Here is a 22354-nt window from a genome sequence, read left to right as displayed (position 1 = left end):
AAGGCAATAGAAATAAAAACAAAAACAAATGGAACTTAATCAAACTCACAAGCTTTTGCACAGCAAAGGAAACCATAATCAAAATGAAAAGACAACCTACAGAATGGGAGAAGATATTTGCAAATGATGCGACTGACAAGGGCTTATTTTCCAAAATATACAAACAGCTCATACAACTCAACAACAACAAAAAACCCAATCCAAAAATGGGCAGAAGACCTAAATAGACTTCTCCAATGAAGAAATACAGATCACCAACAGGCATGTGAAAAGAAGCTCAACATCGCTAATTATTATTTCTTTTTTAATAAGTTAATTTTATTTATTTACTTTTGGCTGTGTTGGATCTTTGCTGCACACGAGCTTTCTCTAGTTGTGGCGAGCGGGGGGCTACGCTTCGTTGCATTGCATGGGCTTCTCATTGCGGTGGCTTCTCTTGTTGCGGAGCACAGGCTCTAGGCGTGCGGGCTTCAGTAGTTGTGGCATGCGGGCTCGGTAGTTGTGGCTCGTGGGCTCTAGGGTGCAGGCTCAGTAGTTGTAGCGCACGGGCTTAGTTGCTCTGCGGCATGTGGGATCTTCCCGGACCAGGGCTTGAACCCATGTCCCTGCATTGGCAGGCGGATTCTTAACCACTGCACCACCAGGGAAGCCCCAACATCACTAATGATTAGAGAAATGCAAATCAAAACTACAGTGAGGTACCACCTCACAGCAATCAGAATGGCCATCATTCAAAAGTCTATAAGTAACAAATGCTGGAGAGAGTGTGGAGAAAAGGGTACCCTCCTACACTGTCAGGAATGTAAGTTGGTGCAACCACTGTGGAAAACAGTGTGGAGGTTCCTCAGAAAATGAAAAACAGAACTACCAGATGATCCAGCAGTCCCACTCCTGGGCATATATCTGGACAAAACTGTAATTCAAAAAGATACATGCATCCCTATGTTCATAGCAGCACTATTCACAATAGCCAAGACATGGAAACAACCTAAGTGTCCATTGACAGATGAATGGATAAAGAAGCTATGGTATATATATATACAATGGAATACTACTCAGCCATAAAAAAGAATGAAAGAATGCCATTTGCAGCAACATGGATGCAACTCGAGATTATCATACTAAGTGAAGTAAGTCAGAAAGAGAGACAAATACCAAATGATGTTAGTTACATGTGGAATCTAAAATATGATACAAATGAACCTATCTATGAAACAGAAACAGAATCACGGACATAGAGAGCAGACTCGTGGTTGCCAAGGTGGGAGGGGGGTGGGGAGGGATGGAGTGGGAGGTTGGGGTTAGCAGATGTAACCTTTTATATGTATCAGTAGAATGGATAAGCAAGGTCCTACCGTAATGCAGAGAAAACTATATTCAATATCCTGTGATAAACCATAATGTAAAAGAATATATATAAAAAAAGAATGTATATATATGTATAACTGAATCACTTTGCTGTACAGCAGAAATTAACAGAACATTGTAATTCAACTATACTTCAATTTTTAAAAATTAAAAACAAAAAAAAATGATATAGATATGAATTAGGTGTGAGTCTGTATTACAAATAGATTGTTTTTAAAAAGAGTTCACTAAATGTTTCTAGAGCATTAAATAACAATATATATTCTTTTCTGTCCAAAAAAGAATTAATTTTTTATTGAAGAAATACATAAAATGGTATTGGGGATGAATGTAAAAGATTACTGATGATATGACCACCCAAAGATAACTACTGTTAATAATTTGGAATTTTTTTCTATTTTATTATATCTGCACATTTATTTAAGTGAAATAAGAATTCTGTTGTATATTTTGGATTGTAATTTCCTCTTTTCCCTTAAAAATGTGCTATAAACATTTTTCCATATTATTTTGAGTGCATAATTTTTTCTAAATATTTTAATACATAGTTTTTAAAAAATCCATCTGCCTGTTAAAAATTTAAGTTCTTTTTTATTGTTGTTTTAAATAGCAGTATAATGATGATTGATATCTTTGTTTCTCAATACTTATATGATTTTCTACTCATTTCTTTAGGATAATTCATTTCCTTCAGATGAATTCCTAGAAACATAATTACTCATTTATAGAGTAAACCAATTTTCCCTGAAATAATTTTATCGCAAAGATGTTAACTGCAATATAAAATTTTAAAAAGATGTTTATAATACTTCTTTCTATAAGGAAAGTTGTAAAACTTAATTAACCAAGGACCAGAAAGAAATCTTGAATAATTTTTCAGAGAATATTTTCCTACATCTAATATTATAAAGGTGTCAGTTTCTTATAAATTAATTTATACATTTAATGCACTGTTAATAAAAAATCACAACAGCAGTTCTTTTTAAAGCCTTTCAAAATTATTGTAAAGTTTTTCTGGAAATATAAATTGGGGGCAAGATGTAGCAAAGATTTTTTTTTTTAAATTGAGATTGGGCATGGGAGAATCATAACAGAGGTACTACTAAAATATATTAAATTTCATTAAATACTACTAAAATATATTACAAAACTAAAATAATTAAGTTAGTGAAACAGTAGAAAACTCAGCAGCTGACTGTGTGTGTACGTGTGTGTGCATCATCATTATTCATATATATTACAGTCAATCCCCATTATTCACGGATTCCATATTTGTGAATATTTCTGCTTGCTAAAACTTATTTGTAACCACAAAATCAATATTCATGGCACTTTTACAGTCATTTGTGGACATGCGCAGAGCTGCAAGAAATTTGGGTCTCCCAAGGCCTTTGTTCCCAGCTGAGGTGTCGAACAAGGTGATGCCCTGCCTTCTTATTTGAACTCTCATGCTGTAAACAGTGTCCTTTTTGTGTGCCATGTTTTTTGCATTTAGGGGCTTTTCCTTGGTGATTTTGCTGTTTAAAATGGCCCCAGAGCATAATGCCATTTATAAGCATAAAAAAACTAAAGGCGAGTGAATTGTATATTATATGAATTATCTCAATAATGCTCTTAAAAAAACTATGGACAAATAACACATAAGTACCAGTCATATGGTAGAGAAGAACTTGCTAATTTAAGCACTGAAGAAAGAAGAAAAGTGATAAGGGAAAAATATCAATTGGCTTTGACTGTATAAAAGTATAAGTTTCTGAATATTAATTACCAAAACAGAATTATGGGAAACATAGCATATGGGGTAATTAGCAACATCTGTAATAAAGGATAAAAATCCTTAAATATTTTAAGACAGTAAGTAAAAGATAATTTGAAAAATTGGTAAATAACATGACTAGATGATTCTTTACAGGAACAGTGATAGCTGGTGTATAGCTAATAGAAATGTTCAACCTCATTAGTATTCAAGGGAATGAAAATTAATACAGTGAAATGTTGTTTGCCTAATAAATTTGGCAAATCTTAATAATCAGTAATTCTCACTCTGGGTGCAGGGAGATGGATACTCTCATATGTTGTTATTTATATATTGATCCAATTTCTTGTATTTAGTTTGGCAAATAATTGAGGAGTACATGTCATATTGTAATCATCTGAGCCAAGTACTGGCAGTACATCAAAGAATAACATAAATATAGTCCCTACCCTCATGAATCTTTCATTCTAATTGAAACTACAGACAAGACGATGACCTATTAAATGTACTGGATGGGCCAAAAGGTTCATCCAGTTTTTTCCATAAGATGGCTCTAGTAGCACTTAGTTGTCTTTAACTTCATTCGAAACAGTTTCGTTAGATTGTATGTGACAGCTGTCGTATCAGCGTGCATTTAAAAAAAGACTTATCAAAGTTGGTGAATTTTTGTGTAGCCATTTTAATATTGAAGATGGAAGAAAAACAACATTTTTGGCATATTATGCTTTATTATTTCAAGAGAGGTAAAAACTCAGCTGAAACGCAAAACAAGATTTGTGTAGTGTATGGAGAAGGTGCTGTGACTGATCGAATGGATCAAAAGTGGTTTGTGAAGTTTCGTGATGGAGATTTTTCACTGGAGGATGCTCCGTGGTCGGGTAGACCAGTTGAAGTTCATAGCGATCAAATGGAAACAATAATTGAGAACAGTCAACGTTATACCACGCAGGAGACAGCCAGCATACTCAAAATATCCATATCAAGCGTTGAAAATCATTTGCACCAGCTTGGTTATGTGAATCGCTTTGATGTTTGGGTTCCACATAAGTTAAGCAAAAAAAACCTTCTTGACCATATTTCCACATGTGATTCTCTACTGAAACGTAATGAAAACGTTCTGTTTTTAAAACAAATTGTGACAGGTGATGAAGAGTGGATACTATACAACAGTGTGGAACAGAAGAGATCATGGGGCAAGCGAAATGAACCACCACCAGCCACACCAAAGGCCTGTCTTCACCCAGAGAAGGTGATGTCGTGTACATGGTGGGATTGGAAGGGAGTCCTCTATTATGAGCTCCTTCCCGAAAACCAAACAATTAATTCCAACAAGCACTGCTCCCAATTAGACCAACTGAAAGCAGCACTCGAAGGAAAGCGTCCAGAATTAGTCAACAGAAAATGCATAATCTTCCATCAGAATAACCCAAGACCGCATGTTTCTTTGATGACCAGGCAAAAACTGTTAACGGCTTGCCTGGGAAGTTCTGATTCATCCGTCGTATTCACCAGACATTGCACCTTTGGATTTCCATTTATTTCAGTCTTTACAAAATTCTCCTAATGGAAAAAATTTTAATTCCCTGGAAGACTAGTACTGGTAAGGAAAGGTTTTTCCAGAGGAAGTAATCTTTTGACACAGCAGTTAATATTTCTTGAAATTAGTCCAGAGGAAGAAATTTACTCAAGGAGATGTACAAAGATAATGAACCAAGTATTATTTATTACAGTGATGAATTGGAAACAGCATAACTTTTTAACAATATAAGGTTGACTTAATGACTTATGGCATAGCTATATATTTTCATATTCACCTGTTCAAATTGTATATGTAGTATCCGCTTAGAGCTTTTAGATTCCTTAACTTAGTACCATTAAGGGAGATTGCAAGGATGCATACATGCTAAGTATAATGTTACCCTATAGTTAATACATTCAGTGGTATGATGCTAGGAATTCTAGGAGATCCCTGGTGACTCCCATATTTCTCTCCAATTGAATAAGTGATATGTAAATTCTACAGTCATAGCTTCATTCCCTAGTTGAAGAATTTGGAATTTGCTGCCAATTAAAATATAAATGTATTATTGAGGAGTACTACCTTGAGATTGTCATTTGAAGGTATAATGGGAGGCTTCTTTGGTCACATGTCACTTGAAAGGGGTTTGGTAACCTACTACTCTTTTCATCATTCCTGAGCATCAGTCCTACCCTTATAAGTACTTGGAAAGGCAAATATGGTTCAACTTAATATGAAATTGTCCATATTCAAGTATATTTGACCCATAGAAATAGGAATTTCATATGGTGCAAATTGGTTTCTTATGAAGTAAGAGGATATGTGGTAATCTGCTAACATGTGTAAGTCAGTGAATTTAAATGTTATCATTGTTTTTTTTAAATTAATTAATTTATATATTTTTGGCTGCGTTGGGTCTTCGTTGCTGTACACGGGCTTTCTTTAGTTGCGGCGAGTGGGGGCTGCTGTTCGTTGTGGTGCGCGGGCTTCTCATTGCGGTGGCTTCTCTTGTTGCAGAGCATGGACTCTAGGCACACGGGCTTCAGTAGTTGTGGCACACGGGCTCAGTAGTTGTGGCTCGCAGGGTCTAGAGTGCAGACTCAGTAGTTATAGAGCACAGGCTTAGTTGCTCCGTGGCATGTGGGATCTTCCCGGATCAGGGATCGAACCCATGTCCCCTGCATTGGCAGGCGGATTCTTAACCACTGCGCCACCAGGGAAGCCCCTAAATGTTTTCATAATAAGGTCTCGTATAATGTATGTTTATAGATTATGTAGAGATAATTCTCATTTTAAGAGTTTATTGTCCAACTTGTATATATTTTTTTTAATTTTTGAATTTTATTTTATTTTTTTATACAGCAGGTTCTTATTAGTTATCCACTTTATACATATTAGTGTATATATGTCAATCCCAATCTCCCAATTCATCACACCACCCCACCCCCCCCTCCCCGCCACTTTCCCCCCTTGGTGTCCATACGTTTGTTCTCTGCATCTGTGTCTCAATTTCTGCGCTGCAAACCGGTTCAACTTGTATATTTTTGGCGCTTTTTAACATATTGCAAAATCCTATTTAAAAAATTCATTTTTCTTCAACATGGAACACTTCACCTCAGACAAAGTCACCCAGGTTTCTAGTAGGTTTCTAGTGGGTGACTTTGAAAGTGGGTGACTTTCATCTCTCATTTTACATGGAAAGCCTGTTCGATTTTATTTTTCTCTTCACACACACAAAAGTATTGATTTCTATTATTTGCATATAAAATGATTAATTTTTTAACTATCTGATTTTGTATGAAACTATTCAAAACAATTTTATTTTTTCTTATAGGTCTCAGTTTATTAATGATGCATACCAGGAAGTACTGGATCTACTATTGCCACTAAATCTTGAGGTGATTGTTGAGCGAAATTTATCCTGGGAGTGGTACCAGGAAGTTCCTTGCTTTAATGTAAATGCTCAACTAAAGCCCATGGAGGTAACTTTTGGATGCTTATTGATTCCTGTTTTGTTTGTTAAAAAATATTGCTCGGGGACATAAGTCATTTTGTGTGTAGAAGTTATATATTAATTACCTTGGTCACAGATGAAATAATAGCATACAACCTAGAATGCATTGAATGTTCGTCATTCATTTATTCAACAAATATTTGAGTGCCTACTGAGTGTTAGACCCTCTGCCAGATATTGTAGATCCGGTGGCAAAGAAGTTGTGACATTATCTCTGGCTTCATGGAACTTACCAGTATAACGCAGGGGTTAGTGGTGGTGGTGGTCCAGAGGTGAGATAGACAGTAAAAAAGTACACAGGCACACAATTAAAATAGTTATAAATTATGGTAAATCTCATGAAGGAAACAAATATTAGACATGGTGCTGTAAGTAGTCAGTTAGATATTTTAATAAAGATCTTAGTGGAGAGGTCTAAGGCTTGAAATAATGATTTGGAAATCATCAGATTATAGATGGTATTTGAAGCTATGGGAATATATGAAGTAACGTAGCAAAGGTCCTAGAAGAATGGAGTGGTTGAAGATGAAAATGGCAAATGGTTAGTAATTTAGACATAACTTTACTTCCCTATTGGTTGATATTGCGTCACAGATCTCCAGTGTAACTATCCACAAGTTCATATTTTTACCTCTCAACTGGATGGAAGTCAAAACTGTATCACATGTTTTGCTAAAGTGACAGCAACACACCCTCTTTCTGGAAGATTTCTTTAAGAAACATACTTAACAGATTCTCTTCCCTCCCTTCACCCCCCCATTTCCCTTTCTATTTCTCCCCATAAAAATTATATTCAAAAAGAGAAAATCATCATTTTAAAAATTTCAGATTTTTAACTTAAAAATGTATTTAGAACTTAAAACATGATGATCTCAACTCAAGATCTTTAAACTCTGTGTATAAGATCATATGGACTCCTTAAATTATAGATGGGCAATATCTTCTTAAGATAAATAATTGAAGTCTCTTTGTATTGGTAAGACAACAGTTAGAAACTTATAAAACGTAAGTAGCAAGTTCTACCTAGCATACTGGGCAAATCTTCTCCCCACTGGGCCCAGTCATTAGGCAGATTTGTGTGGGGTGGCTGGGACACCATTTTCCTTCACTCTTCTCCAGGGAAAATCCATGCAGAATGTTCAGATGATGTTGCAGACCTTCTGCAAATGTCCAGCTGCCTTCCAGGACAGATCAAATTGGGTCTTCCTCTGCAGTGATCTATCTGAATAGTTAGCAGCTGTTGTGGCTCACCCCCAGGTTCACACATTGGAACCCTCTTGGACATCATCCTCTGCATCACAGAGAGGCTAGAATCGGTTACTCTAATGCATCCAGGCTAAGTGCTGCAGTTTGTGATTTTTGACTTGTCAGATGTTCGGTGGTAGCGCACACAGCCAGTCCTGACATGTAGGAGCCACAGACCAGTATTCCTTGGATCCTTACAGTTCTTCCAGCTTCCTGCACTGAGCTGTTGGCAAGAGTGAAGAGTAATGATTAATATCAGTTATTTGGGGGGCATTCAATATACATGCACTAATTGAAAGAATATGGTTTAGAAGTTGTAATATTTAATTTCATTTTATTAATTTATATGAATATACTATTTTTGCAATACCTGCTACATAATAATCACAAAATAAGTGTCATGAATAAATGAAAATTTAAAAACAGGAATAAGGTACACATGGAGTTAATCTTAAAACACTAGATTAGTTTATCACTTTTGAAATGCAGTCAAAGGAAGCCCGATGCAAATAAAACTGTTAAATTTTGTGGAATTAAAGTTAGCTCCTTGAGGTTATTAGACATATCAATTTAAAACTCACAGGTCTATTTTTTTTTTTTTTAACTGAATTGCTGTTGTATTAGAGTTCTTCAGAGAAATAGAACCAATAGGATATGTGTGTGTGTGTGTGTATACTCTTGGTCTGGATGCATTAGACTGACTTCTTGAAGTCTTCTTGAAGACTCAGTTTTTTTTTTGTTTTTTTTTTTTTTAATTTATTTATTTATTTATTTATTTATGGCTGTGTTGGGTCTTCGTTTCTGTGCGAGGGCTTTCTCTAGTTGCGGCAAGTGGGGGCCACTCTTCATCACGGTGCGCGGGCCTCTCACCATCGTGGCCTCTCTTGTTGCGGAGCACAGGCTCCAGACACGCAGGCTCAGCAATTGTGGCTCACGGGCCTAGTCGCTCCGCGGCATGTGGGATCTTCCCAGACCAGGGCTCGAACCCGTGTTCCCTGCATTGGCAGGCAGATTCTCAACCACTGCGCCACCAGGGAAGCCCCGAAGACTCAGTTTTAACCTCTCCCTGACTCTGAAGTTGAGGTCCAGGGGGAGTCAAATATGTGGTCCCCTAAGGTGGACTGCAACAGCTGCTAACTCCTCGGGTGTCTCTTGATAGGGGAAGACTCAATTTCTTTCTAGTGGATCTGCCCCAGAAGGCAGCTGGGCATTTGTAGGTGGTCTGCAGGACCATGTGTGTGTGTGTGTGTGTGTGTGTGTGTGTATATTTTATATATATATATATATATATATATATATATATATATATATATATAACATCTAGAATAATAGTTGACTAAATCTCTACATACTATGACCTAGTCAGGTTGACATAAAATTAACCATCACAGCTTTCAAGACAGGTCTTATGCTGGTGGTTTTAGGCTAAACTTGCAACACATGGAGTTTTGAGCTAGTGTGTTGCATTCTTTAAGTGGACTTAAGCACGATACTTAATCATTTAAGCCTCACCTTCTTATAAAATCAGGATTATACTCTTTACATCTAGGACTTTTGTGAGGTTCAGCTAAAATAATTCATGTAAAACATACTGTAAAATATTTTCAATTGTATAAATTTATTATTTTTGATTATTCTATATTTGTAAATTGAGATGCTTACTAACCAAAAAAATACAAAGGTGCTACATGAATACTTGAAAATGAAAGTTCATTTTAACGGTTTAAAATTAGTAGGTTAATTGCTACATTCATAACAAAAAACGTTCATCATTCATAGCTTCATTGATGCTGACATTTAATTTAGTTCTGTATTTCACAAGGTACTGAAGATCACATGGTCATTTCAGAAATGGAATATTCAGTTAGTAGAATTATCTAATATGTTAAAAGTTGGTTTTGTAGAGGATTGAAATGAAAATTGTTTTTCTTGTATGAAAATTTTTGACTGCATGAAATAGTAATGTTAAAATGAGCAAATCTTATTTTTTAACAGTTCATTCTTAGTCAAGAAGATATAACAACTATTTTTAAAACATTATACGGCAACATATGGTATGAAGAAGGTGATAGTGCCTCATGTGGAGTAATAAAAGATCAGTCTAGTGTTACTAGTGGTGCTACTAATGCTTCACACCATTCAGGAGGTATGTGCTTAACCTTAAATTAGTCCCCCTCCTGTTTTCTTCTTTCCTTCTATCCTTCCTTTCATTCTTCCTAGTTCTAGATTTGGGTAAAATAAGATTTATAAATCTTTTCTCTTTAGCTAATCTCATTCAGGTATTTCTGATTTGTCTGTTATTAGTCATTCTGTTGATTTTTTTCTTTGAATCAAAATTCCAAGTCTTGTTGTGACAAAATTCCTTAGTATGTATTTATTCTTGTTATCCCAACTTCCCTAAGTCCTTATTTTCAATTTTTCTCTTCATCCCCTCCTTCTCCCTTATTCCTAGTGCAGCGTATGTTCCAGGTGGACTATTTTATATTAATATTAGGAGTATCAAAATATTAGAAATGTCAAGAGAGGATGATCATTAGAAAATGATGGATTTCAACAAATAATTAGAAGGTGGATGGAATAGAGCAGAGGGAATTGTAACTCAGAAGAAGTCTGCATCCAATGTTGGATTTAATTTATTATGTAGAATCCTAACTAGGTGCTAAGTTCAGCACCAGCACATATAGAGAATTGGGTTAATTAGAACTGCTGAGATGATTTTGCTTCACTAGAATAAAGTTCTCTTCATTCTGGCATTTTGGGGAACCCCAAATCTACCTACCTCAAACTGAAATCTGCTAGTTCACAAGACCCACTCTTGCAAAGCACTAATATATTGCACAGCTTTTCCAGTCAGGGAGAATCCCAGCAAAGAAACAACCTACATTTGTAGCATTACCGGAATCCTCATTCTTACTAGCTAGAATAACCAACCTAGTCCTTTATTGTTAAATATTAATGGTCAGATATAAAGAAAATCACAAGAACCTAAGCCTGAAAGCAACCAAGATAAAGAGATAGTGTTTCTTGAATGAAACAGAAATAATTAAGGAAACAAAAGAGAATGGGAACAAACAGAAAACAAACTCTAATTCATAATCAGAGGATTTTGAGAATATAAGAACCGAATCCTACCTTCACTACCTTCTGCCTTCCCAAGATAAGAAAGAGTTCTTGGAAACCAAAAATATGATTGCTGAAATTTTGAAACAAAACAAATGCACAAAGCATGGGGTTAGCATGTAAGTACTGAGTTGCACTGTATGGTTAATGTAATCTCCTATGACACAGAGGAAAAATAAGCATAGAGATGGAAAGTGATATAAAACTTAAGAGTGATAGAGCTTTAGTTCAAAAGGTCCAATTTCCAGAATAATAAGTATTTTAGAAGAACGAACTGAGGAAATGGAAGAGAAGAATCTTTCAAAGAAATAATAGAAAAAAACTCTCCAGAACTAAGTAAATATTGAAACAAAATCTTGACTGTAAAGAATCTACCAAGTTTCAAGCTGATTGAAGACTCCCCATGCAAACACATGTTCATGAAATGTCAGAACAACAAAAGTAATATTTTTAGTTGAAGAAAAACCAGGCTGCCTATTAGGGCTTGGGGAAAAAGTGACTGGAATCAGATTTATCATGAATGAAACTGGATGGGATGGGATGGATGGAGGATAAAAGACAATGGAGTAATATAGCCAAATTTCTAAGGAAAGTTATTTTGAAGTTAGGATTCTGTATATGGCCAAACCATCATCTAAATGTGAAAACAATAATTTTCAGATTTCCAGTGACTCAAAGTTTACTTTCTTTATACCCATTCCTAAAGAAATTACAGGTATACCTCATTTTATTGTGCTTCATTTTTTATTGTGCTTTTCAGATACTGCATTTTTTACAAATTGAAAGTGTGTAGCAACTCTGAGTCAAGAAGGTCTATCAGGTTCTCATTAGTTATCTATTTTATACATATTAGTGTATATATGTCAATCCCAGTCTCCCAATTCATCCCACCCCCCCTTCCCCCCTTGGTGTCCATACGTTTGTTCTCTACATCTGGGTCTCTATTTCTGCCTTGCAGACTGGTTCATCTGTACCATTTTTCTAGTTTCCTGATATATGTGTTAATATACGATATTTGTTTTTCTCTTTCTGACTTACTTCACTCTGTATGACTCTCTAGGTCCATCCACATCTCTATAAATGACCCAATTCCGTTCCTTTTTATGGCTGAGTAGTATTCCATTGTATATATGTACCACATCTTCTTTATCCATTCATCTGTCGATGGACATTTAGGTTGCTTCCATGACCTGGCTATTGTAACTAGTGCTACAATGAACCTTGGGGTGCATGCACATGAAGAGATGCTCAACTTCACTAATTATTAGAGAAATGCAAATCAAAACTGCAGTGAGGTATTACCTCACACCAGTTAGAATGGGCATCATCAAAAAAATCTACAAACAATAAATGCTGGAGAGGGTGTGGAGAAAAGGGAACCCTCTTGCACTGTTGGTGGGAATGTAAATTGATACAGCCACTATGGAGAACAGTATGGAGGTTCCTCAAAGAACTAAAAACAGAATTACCATATGACCCAGCAATCCCACTACTGGGCATATACCCAGAGAAAACCATAATTCAAAAAGACACATACAAGTTTTGTTTTTGTTTTTTTTAATAAAGGGATCAATTCACAAAGGAAATAAAAGAAATCTAAATGTGTATGTGCTAATAACAGAGCTTCAAAATATATGCAGCAAAAAGTGACAGAACTAAAGGAGGATATACACATATACAAAATCATAGTTGGATAGTTAGCACACCACTCTTAGTTGATAGAATATAGACTAAAAAATCAGAAAGAATATAGAATATTTGAATACTGTTAAAAAACTTGACCTAATTGACATTAATATAATACTTCACTCAACAATTGCAGAATATACTTTTTTTAAAGGACTCCTGGAATATTCACAAAGATAGACCATTGGGGGGAGGGAGGGGCTAAAGTTTTCTGACCACATGGAATTAAGTTAGAAATCAATAGCAATTGGATGTCAAAAAAGCTTGAAATACTTGGACATTAAACAATTTCTAAATAACTGATGGGTTAAAAAAGAAAAAGGGAAATCAAAATTATTTAAACTGAAAAGTAATGAACATAAAATGTCAAAATTTGTGGGATGCAACTAAAGCAGTGCTGAAAAATTTGTAGCTATAAAGGACTATACTGGAGTTAAAAATCAAAGATAAAATCTTCTACCTCAAGAAACTAGAAGAAGAGCAGATCAAACCCAAAATAAATAAAAGGAAGAGAGTAATACAGACAACAGTAGAAATCAGTGAAAGAGAAACAGATAAGCAGGAGAGAAAATTACCAAAGTCCAAAATTGTTTTCATTGGAAAGACTAATGAAATTGATAAATCCTTAGCAAGACTGATAGAAAACAAATTATCAATATCAGAATTAATTAGATTGCAGTAGTTCACGACCAGGACAATAAGGGAATATTATGAATAGTTTTGTGATAATAAATTCTAGAGCTTATATGAAGTGTAAAAATTTTTTGGAAAAAAGAATTACCAAAACTGACATAGGATGAAATAGAAAATCTGAGTAGCTCTGTATCTATTAAAAGAATTGAATTTCAGTGGTGAATTCTATTAAATATTTAAATAAGAAATAATACCAGTGTTAAACTCTTTGGAAAATAGAGGAGGGGGGAACACTTCCTTAGACATTTTATAAAGCAAGCATTACCCTGGTACCAAAAACTAAAATCAAAAACAAAACAGAAAAAGCCACTTCAAGAAAAGAATATTGCACACCAGTATCCCTCATGAACACAGGCATAAAAATTCTTAACAACATATTAGTATACTGAATCCAGCAATAAGGATATAGGATATTTCATCTTGGCCAACTGAGAATTATCCCAAAATGAAAAGTTGGTTTAACACTCAAAAATCAATTAAGGTAACTCACCAAATTAATAGAGAAAGGAGAAAAAGTTATATCACCTCAATAGATGCAGGAAAAACATTTGATAAAATTCAGCACCTATTTGTGATTAAAAACTAGAAATGTCTAAAAAGGCATACTTAATGATGAAGTAGAAAGTTTTCCACCTAAAATAGGAACAAGGCAAGAATGTCCACATTAACCATTCCTGTTCAGCTGGTAGTCATTGACAGAGCAATACAGCCAAAGGAAGAATTTTTTTTTTTTTTAATATCTTCTCAGCCACACCACGTGGCATGTGGGATCTTAGTTCCCCAACCAGGGATCAAACCCACGCCCCTTGCAGTGGAAGCGCAGAGTCTTAACCACTGGACTGCCAGGGAAGTCCCCAAGAGAAGGATTAATAGGTCTACAGAGTAGAAAGAATTAAAAATGCCTTTTTTCTCAACATGATTGACTACACAGAAAACCCTAAGAAGTCTTCAACACATTCCTAGAATTAAATCAATTTAGCATTTTTAACAAGATACAGTGTTAATATGTAACAATTGAGAAATAGGACTTTAAAAACTATTTGCAATAGCATCAGAAAACATACTTAGGAAGAAATTTAACAAAATTATGCAAGACTGCTACACTGAAAGATACCAAATACTCATGAGAAAAACTAAATGACCTATATATATGAAAATGTATGCCATGTTTGTGCATTGAAAAATCTCAGTATTGTTAAAATATCCATATTGTTTAAATGTCAGTTCTCACCGTATTGATTTATATATTCAACATAATCCCAGTCAAACTTTAATAGAAATTTAAAAATTACTTTAAAAGCTTATATAGAAGTGCTAAGGATCAAGAATAGCAGTGTGTGTGTGTGTGTGTATGAAAGAAGAGCAAAGATTTACACTATCTAATTTCACAATTTACAATAAATCTTCAATAATTAAGTTAGTATGTTATTGGCGTAACATAGACAAATAGATTTGTAAAACAGAATGTCCAGAAGACATACAAGTAAACTGATACTCAACAAAGACTGGTCAATAGGGAAAAGATAAACTTTTAAACAAATGGTGCTGTCGTAACTAGGTAAATGTAGGAAAAATTGAACTTGTCCCTTCACACCATACACAAATTAATTTGAAATGGATGAAAGGCATATATTTGAAAGCTAAAACTTTTAAACTTCTAGAAGAAGGAACATGAAAGAATATCTTCATGGGATAGCCAAAGATTTCTTGGATAGATAAAAAAGCACTAACCATAAAAGAAAAACTTTATGAAGTAGAACTCGTTAAAATGTTAAACTTCTGCTCATCAAAAGATAGTGTCAGGGACTTCCCTGGTGGCACAGTGGTTACGAATCCACCTGCCAGTGCCAGCGACATGGGTTCAAGCCCTGGTCTGGGAAGATACCACATGCTGTGGAGCAACTAAGCCCATGCACCACAACTACTGAGCCTGCACTCTAGAGCCCGCGAGCCACAACTACTGAGCCCACGCGCACAACTAATGAAGGCCACGCCCCTAGAGCCTGTGATCCGCAACAAGAGAAGCCACTGCAATGAGAAGCCCGTGCACCGCAGCGAAGAGGAGCTCCCGCTCGCCACAGCTAGAGAAAGGCCGCTGCAGCAAGGAAGACCCAACGCAGCCAAAAAAATATTAATTAATTTTAAAAAAGGGGGAAATAAATGATAGTATCAAGATTGTGAAAAATTGGGCTTCAGACTAGACGAAATATTCAAGATGCCTTTATCTGACCTTGTTCTTATACCTAGAATACAGAACTCCTTGAAATTAGTAACTTTTTAAAAAACAAATGACCAAAAGATTTGGATACTTTAGAAAGGATAATAGGTTAAATGGACAGTAAGCACATGAAAAGGTGCTAACATAGTTATTTACCAGGAAGACTTCCGTTTACCAGACTAAAGTTTAAAAGACTGACAACACCAAATGTTGACGAGAATGTGAAACAGCTGAAACTCTCACATGTGGCTCTTAAGAAAGTGAAATAGTATAACTACTTTTGACAAAGTTAGGCAGTTAATGTATACCTACCCTATAACAAACAATTATAAGCCTAAGTATTTACCCCCACCGCACCCCAAAATAAGTGCATATATACACAAAATGACTTATTTAGGAATATTTACAACAGATTTATTCATAATAGCTTAAATCTGGAAATAACCCATATGTTCATCAGCACTAGGATGGATAAACTTTATTTTCATGCAATGCATTTTCGGAGTACATAAGAAAGAATGAGCTACTGACACATACAGTAACATGGGTGAATCTCAGAAATATTAACTGAAAGAAACTAAACATGAAAGAGTATGATATATCTTACTGCATTTATACAGAATTTAAGAACCAACAAAACTAATCTAAGATGATTGAAATTAGAATGGTAGGGAGGTTGGGATAGACTGGGAAGGGGGTGTAAGGGAACTTTGTGGAGTGATGTGAATGTTCAGTATCTTTTTTTTTTTTTAAAGATTTGATTGATTGATTGATTGCTATGTTGGGTCTTCGTTTCTGTGCTAGGGCTTTCTCTAGTTGCGGCAAGCGGGGGCCTCTTACTATCGTGGCCTCTCTTGTTGCGGAGCACAGGCTCCAGACGCGCAGGCTCAGTAGTTGTGGCTCACGGGCCTAGTTGCTCCGCGGCATGTGGGATCTTCCCAGACCAGGGCTCGAACCCATGTCCCCTGCATTAGCAGGCAGATTCTCAACCACTGCGCCACCAGGGAAGCCCCAATGTTCAGTATCTTAATTGGAGTGTTGGTGACATGGATGTATATATTTATCAAATCTCATTAAATGTTTCAGATAAGATCTATACATTTCACGGATGTAAATTTTACCTAAATTAAAAAATAAGTTACCTGGAATGGTGGTACTTGTCTCTGGAGTCTAGTATAATGAGAATTAGGAATTGCTATGTTTCTATTATATGTCCATTTAATATGTACCATGTATATATAATACCTTTTCCCAAAATATGAAATGTAGAAAAGATTGAATTTTGGATCCTTTTGTTTAGCGGAACAATTTTTTAAATGTCATCTAAAGTATCTTGTTTGGTTTTAGATTTTGAAGTAAAATTTAAATACCAAACACATATACCAGGTACTCTAGTATGCATTTTACACGTGCTGTTTTGCTTAATCTCCAAAACAAACCCAGTGGTTAGTTCTTTTATTCTCGTTTTACAAAAATTAAACCAAGAGTTTATTAAAAGTAAACCAAGAGTTTAATTAATACTCTCAGGTTATTATGTAAAGAATCCTAAGCCAGGAGTTAGTGAGTTCAACATCAGAATTTTTAAATCTTTTAAATTTTTTGGAAAAACATTATACCTACCCATTTATTTAATAATTATGTTAAATCTAGTTCAGGTCTGTTTTAATGAGTTCTACCATTCCTGACTTTCTTCTTTTGTCCAATAACTTTAATTTTTCCAAGGAACAACTGTAGTGACAGCTGCTGTGGTAGAAGTACATTCACATGCTTCCCAAGTTAAGACAACACTAAATATGAGTTTCAGAACTGATTATCTCACCATGGTACTGTATAGTCCAGATCCTAAACAGGTAAGCTGAAGAAGAAAAAATATATTTTCTCTTGTTTCCTGTATTTTGGAATATCTGTTCCTCTGAGAAAAATTGTTGATCTTTTCACTTTAATAATAAAATAATTTTAACTATTTGCCTTTTAAAATGAGTTATCTTTCCTATAGCCAGTGATATGAAAAATAAAATTTTAAAGTTAATATTTTTCATGCCTTTCATTATGAGCTCTTTGGAGATAGAGACTGTGGTATCTCATGTCTTAAAATATGTTTTAAATTTGTGTTTTTGTGTAAAATTTATATTGATTTCCTCTTCCACAGACTTCCTTTACAGATATTCGTGATCCTTCTCTGAAACTTGCTGAATTTAAGTGGGAGAATATTATAAGTACTTTAAAAATGTCTACAGATGACTCAACATTTTCTTCCTTCTCATTAAAAAACTGTATTTTAGATGACAAAAGGCCTCATGTCAAGAAGGCAACTCCTAGGTAATAGTGTTCTAAGTTTTTACTTGAGAAATGGTTGGTATATTTTACAGAACTTACTCCCAAAGTTGCATGTTCATTTTCTGGGTATTTACTAAAATCTTCAGAGCTTCAATGCAGTTGAGTCCATAGTTCTAAGCCAACATTTTAAATGCCCTGGTTATGTGCTGTTCTTGCTGAATGGTTGATTGATGGGTTATATAGAAATAATCAGTGTAATTGGTTTTTAAATTAATCTGTATTATCTAAATTATTAATCCATGCAAATTGTAATGGGAAATATATGAAAAATTGAGGAAAAAATATGCTGAGATTCAAAATTCTGATAATTTCTTAAGGATATACTTCCTAATTTATGAAACAGTTGAGCTCCCAAAGTCTGTAAGTTTATTATTTGGAGTACTTTGTGATCTTACTAAGAGAAATGACTTCAGAATGCTGGTTTGCTGTCAGTGAAAGGGATAAGAGGTCTTTGAGTTTCATTGGTGTGTTTGATTATTTGTAAGATACTCATAGGAATTGTTATTATTGTGTTTTTCAGAATGATAGGACTAACTGTTGGGTTTGACAAAAAGGACATGATGGATATAAGGTATAGGAGAGTCAGAGACGGTTGGGTGGCTGATTTAGTCCTTCAAGAAATGTATATTTGTGCAAGTGTGGAATTTCTGCTGACAGTTGCAAATGTCTTTCTTGAGGCCTACACTACAGGCACTGCTGTAGAAACCAGTGTTCAAACATGGCCTGCTAAAGAAGAAGGTTAGTTATTGGCTAAAACATTTAATATCTGTATTATTGAAGTGCTATAATAGCACTTACCTTGATTAGCCTTCTAGATGATGAGGTTAAGTGGATTAATAAGTTAAAAATCTTTATTTTTCAGAGGTAAAAGGATAACTTAGATGTGTTTTCTGATAAGATGTACAGTTTGCATATTTTTCAAGGTGTAAATATGTGTTGGGTTCAAAAATTATGAGACCTATATTAAAATAAGTAATTGTACTTCTTTGAAGACAGTAATTTGAAAGAATTCGTTGGAAGAAAACGGAGAGAGAATAATGAAACAGCCACTCCTTTTCATAATTAAAGATAGTATTTTAACTTAAAGTCCTCTTTTATTCTTGTTATATTCGATATTTATAATTTTCTATTATCTTTTACATATTTCATTCATTGTGGTATAGTAGAAAGAGTGTCAAGCTGAGAGTTAGAAACTAGATTTATTTCCAGCTCTGCCATTAAATAGTGGAGATTTTCCCCTACATTTTGAAATATTCTTATGGCTATACCTTCTTTAAATCTTATACCAAGAGAGTTGCAGTAAATTCCTTTGGGACCTAAGATTCTTTTATTTTACTTTTTACTTAGAATGAAAATAACATTTTCCTATAAATAGTAATTTTTCATAAGTAATGTATATAAGAAAGATTTATAACTATTTTAAAACATTGTTTTTATTTCTATTTTAGTACTTGTACAGCAATCAGAGAAGTGGGAAATTAATATTATTATTAAAAATCCTGAAATTGTGTTTGTGGCTGATATGACAAGAAATGATGCTCCTGCCTTAGTCATTACAACACAATGTGAGATTTGTTGGCAAGGTGACTTTGAAAATAATACAATGACCGCTGCCATTAAAGATCTCCAAGTGAGAGCATGCCCATTTCTTCCAGTCAAGAGAAAAGGAAAAATCACTACTGTGAGTTTACTATTTACTTATCAGCTTAATTGTAAACTATTTTGTATTTAGTGTATATCATTTAAGAAAGTGCCTACATACTTTCCAACCTTACTCTGTAAAATACCTTTCTTTCTGCTTGTAGAGCCTAATGTAGATTATTACACCAGCTTTGAAACTCTTTTTCATTTTTCCAGTTGTTCCTTATTGTTTTATGTGTTTGTGGGGATAGTCTCATGAAGAAGTTGCTTTCATCTAGACACTTCTCAGTGAAGACTTTACTCTGACTTTCTAACCATATCAATTCCACACTGCTTTTAGGCCTTTAAGACTTTCTACCAATTGTTTATTGTGCTGTTTCAGTTTTATTATTTTTAATTTTTTTCTCCCATCTAGACATTTTTGCTCAGACATGTTTTTTGCTTTTCTGCATATGGCTTATTTGTACCATCAGCCATTTGTTTTGACATACTTCACATTTGTATTTTATTCTCTAATATCCTCTTGGCCTTCCTCCTCTTCATAACTGATTAAAATTCATTTCTTCAAAGACGTCTTTTCAAGTTAACTGTCTGACTCCTAGTACTCATATAAAACGCTTATAAAAATATTTAGGCTTCTACAGGAGTAATAGAAGTATAAATATTCTAAGTATTAACAACATAGAAATATAAGGTGTAATTTTGTTAAAAGTAAATACCTACGTATTGGCTAGGATATGGGATAGACTGTTTCCCTAGTTTGCAAGGCTGATGGCTCACCTCTAAGCAAAGAGAAGAAATAAAAAATGGAGGGCATACTGATTCTCATGTAGATATTTTACGTGTATTTTTTCTATTCACAGTCTTTTGGCTTGAATGTAGCTGTATGACCACCCTTACCTTCAAAAAAGGTTGGAGAATGTGGTCTCTTTTCTGAGCTATGTTATGCTCAGATGAAACTTCTGTTACTGTAGAAGAAAAGGAGAACAGATAACAGGTGGCAACTAGAGGGTCTTCTTACAGTCCACTCAAAAGTTTCTTCCTTTGTTCATACAAATAATCCATACTTGTCTTTTCTCTCCCATAGAACATATTCACTTCTTCCTCAAGGGATAAAATCTCAGCTCAGAGTTCAAGATCTTTAGGTGACAGTTTTCTCTGTTGAGTCTGCATGTGACTTCTTTTGATCTGGCAATATATTAAGTACTAGACAAATAAGTTACCACTTTTCAACAGGCACACACTTCACCACTATCTACACAACCACTAGTATAACAGTGGTGTAAGGGCAGGATAATTGCAATTTTAAAACCCATTCAGAAAAAGAAAGAATGGGAAACACTTGGCAGTCATTGATTCATAACAATTATCATATCCTGCTGAGTGGAACTGTGAAAACTTGAAGCTCCAGCAGTGGAGTAAATTCCTTGGATAGCCCGTGTTGGAGTCTTTGACTTTTTTCTCTTGAAAGGACATTGTCCTCATTTTCTCACGTGGCTCTGGCTTTCCCCTGTGAGAGATTTTTTTTTTTTTTTTTAAATCATTATCCACTGTAGACACATCTGAATTGGCTGTTGTCTTTTTTCGGGAACTGCACTATTTTCACAGCTTACTTCCTGTTAAGTTTATTACTTGGAGATTGTTTTAGCAGTTTTAATAATAACAAGCTTTTGTTTGCCAGATATTGGTCTCTTTGGCAGTCCTTAATTCGTTAAACATTTAGTTTGGCATCTAGGTTGTTCCATTTGTAAGTAACCTTAATATCCAAAGCTACTATTTATTCACAGGGTAGTTTTTTTGGCTATAGAACTCTTCTTTTATTTACTAATCTGTCATCTGCCTATCCTCCCTTCATCCTGACTTAGTAAAGCCTACTTTAACAGTAGGTTTGGGGGAGGGGGATAGCCACATCTGTTATCTTTTTTTTTTTTTTTGTCTCCCGTGTCTGATCTTAACAAAAATTGCCAGAGAAAAAATAGCAGCCACAGTCTTATTTCTTGCTGAGTTTCCTCTTTAGAGCTTGGCTCTCCTCAGTGTTTTCCCTTCTCTTATAGGCCTTTGCAAACAATAGAAAGAAGGAGCTAATACACATCAAGATTCTAGCCAGACCTGTCTAGCTAAAATTTTAGGCTTTTTTGTTGTTGTTGTTGTTGTTAAGAACATGGTCTGTCTTCCTAGGTACCACCAGTAGCAGTTTTACCAAATATTTTGCAGTAACATTGTTAGAATTATCAGCTTTGTATTTTGATATGTCCCTTGTCTATCCAGTTGCTAAATCAGTCACAGATATTTTTTACTTTGTTGCAGTAGTGCCAATTTTTAGGTATGAAATTTTGTATTAGGATATTAATTAGGCTGCTGTAACAAGAGGTCCCCCCTCCAAAAGGTAGCTAATGCATGGTAGAACTAAATATTCTTTCTAGAAACATGGAATAATGACTCAGTTTAATGGCTCTGGTGTAATGTAGGGGAACCAGGCTCTTTCCATCTTGTTCCACTATTCGTAGGCTGTAACTTAATCTGCTTGTTCAAAGATAGTTCACAATGTACCTACCTTGCAGGTTGCTGGGGGTGAGTGATGGTGGTAAGGAGAGAACATGAAGGCAAAAAGGGATGCCCATTCTAAGAGCACTGCCCAGAAGTTGCACATACCACTTCTGCTCATGTCCTTTTGGCCAGAATTTAGTAATATGTCAGCACACAGTTTTAAGGGAGCCCAACAAAGGCAGTCTTTCCAAAGACCAAAATGTCACTTGC

The 22354-nt window shown here is 35.0% G+C and overlaps 1 protein-coding gene across 2 annotated transcripts in view; it reads left to right on the top strand.

The window, feature by feature from the left end:
• The window catches only part of VPS13A (vacuolar protein sorting 13 homolog A), a 270364-nt gene that overhangs the window by 147132 nt on the left and 100878 nt on the right, over positions 1–22354 (top strand). For both annotated transcript variants that reach the window (XM_061200327.1, XM_061200328.1), the window contains exons 34-39: positions 6478–6625; positions 9898–10048; positions 17342–17469; positions 17769–17938; positions 18477–18694; positions 19405–19637. In XM_061200327.1, the coding sequence (XP_061056310.1) occupies positions 6478–6625; positions 9898–10048; positions 17342–17469; positions 17769–17938; positions 18477–18694; positions 19405–19637 (1048 nt within the window). The remainder of the gene's footprint in view (positions 1–6477; positions 6626–9897; positions 10049–17341; positions 17470–17768; positions 17939–18476; positions 18695–19404; positions 19638–22354) is intronic.

The sequence above is a fragment of the Eubalaena glacialis genome, chromosome 9 (genome assembly GCF_028564815.1).
Source record: "Eubalaena glacialis isolate mEubGla1 chromosome 9, mEubGla1.1.hap2.+ XY, whole genome shotgun sequence".
In the NCBI taxonomy this organism is placed as follows: domain Eukaryota; kingdom Metazoa; phylum Chordata; class Mammalia; order Artiodactyla; family Balaenidae; genus Eubalaena; species Eubalaena glacialis.
Note: the sequence above shows the minus strand (reverse complement) of the source record. Positions and strands in the feature narration are given on the sequence as shown.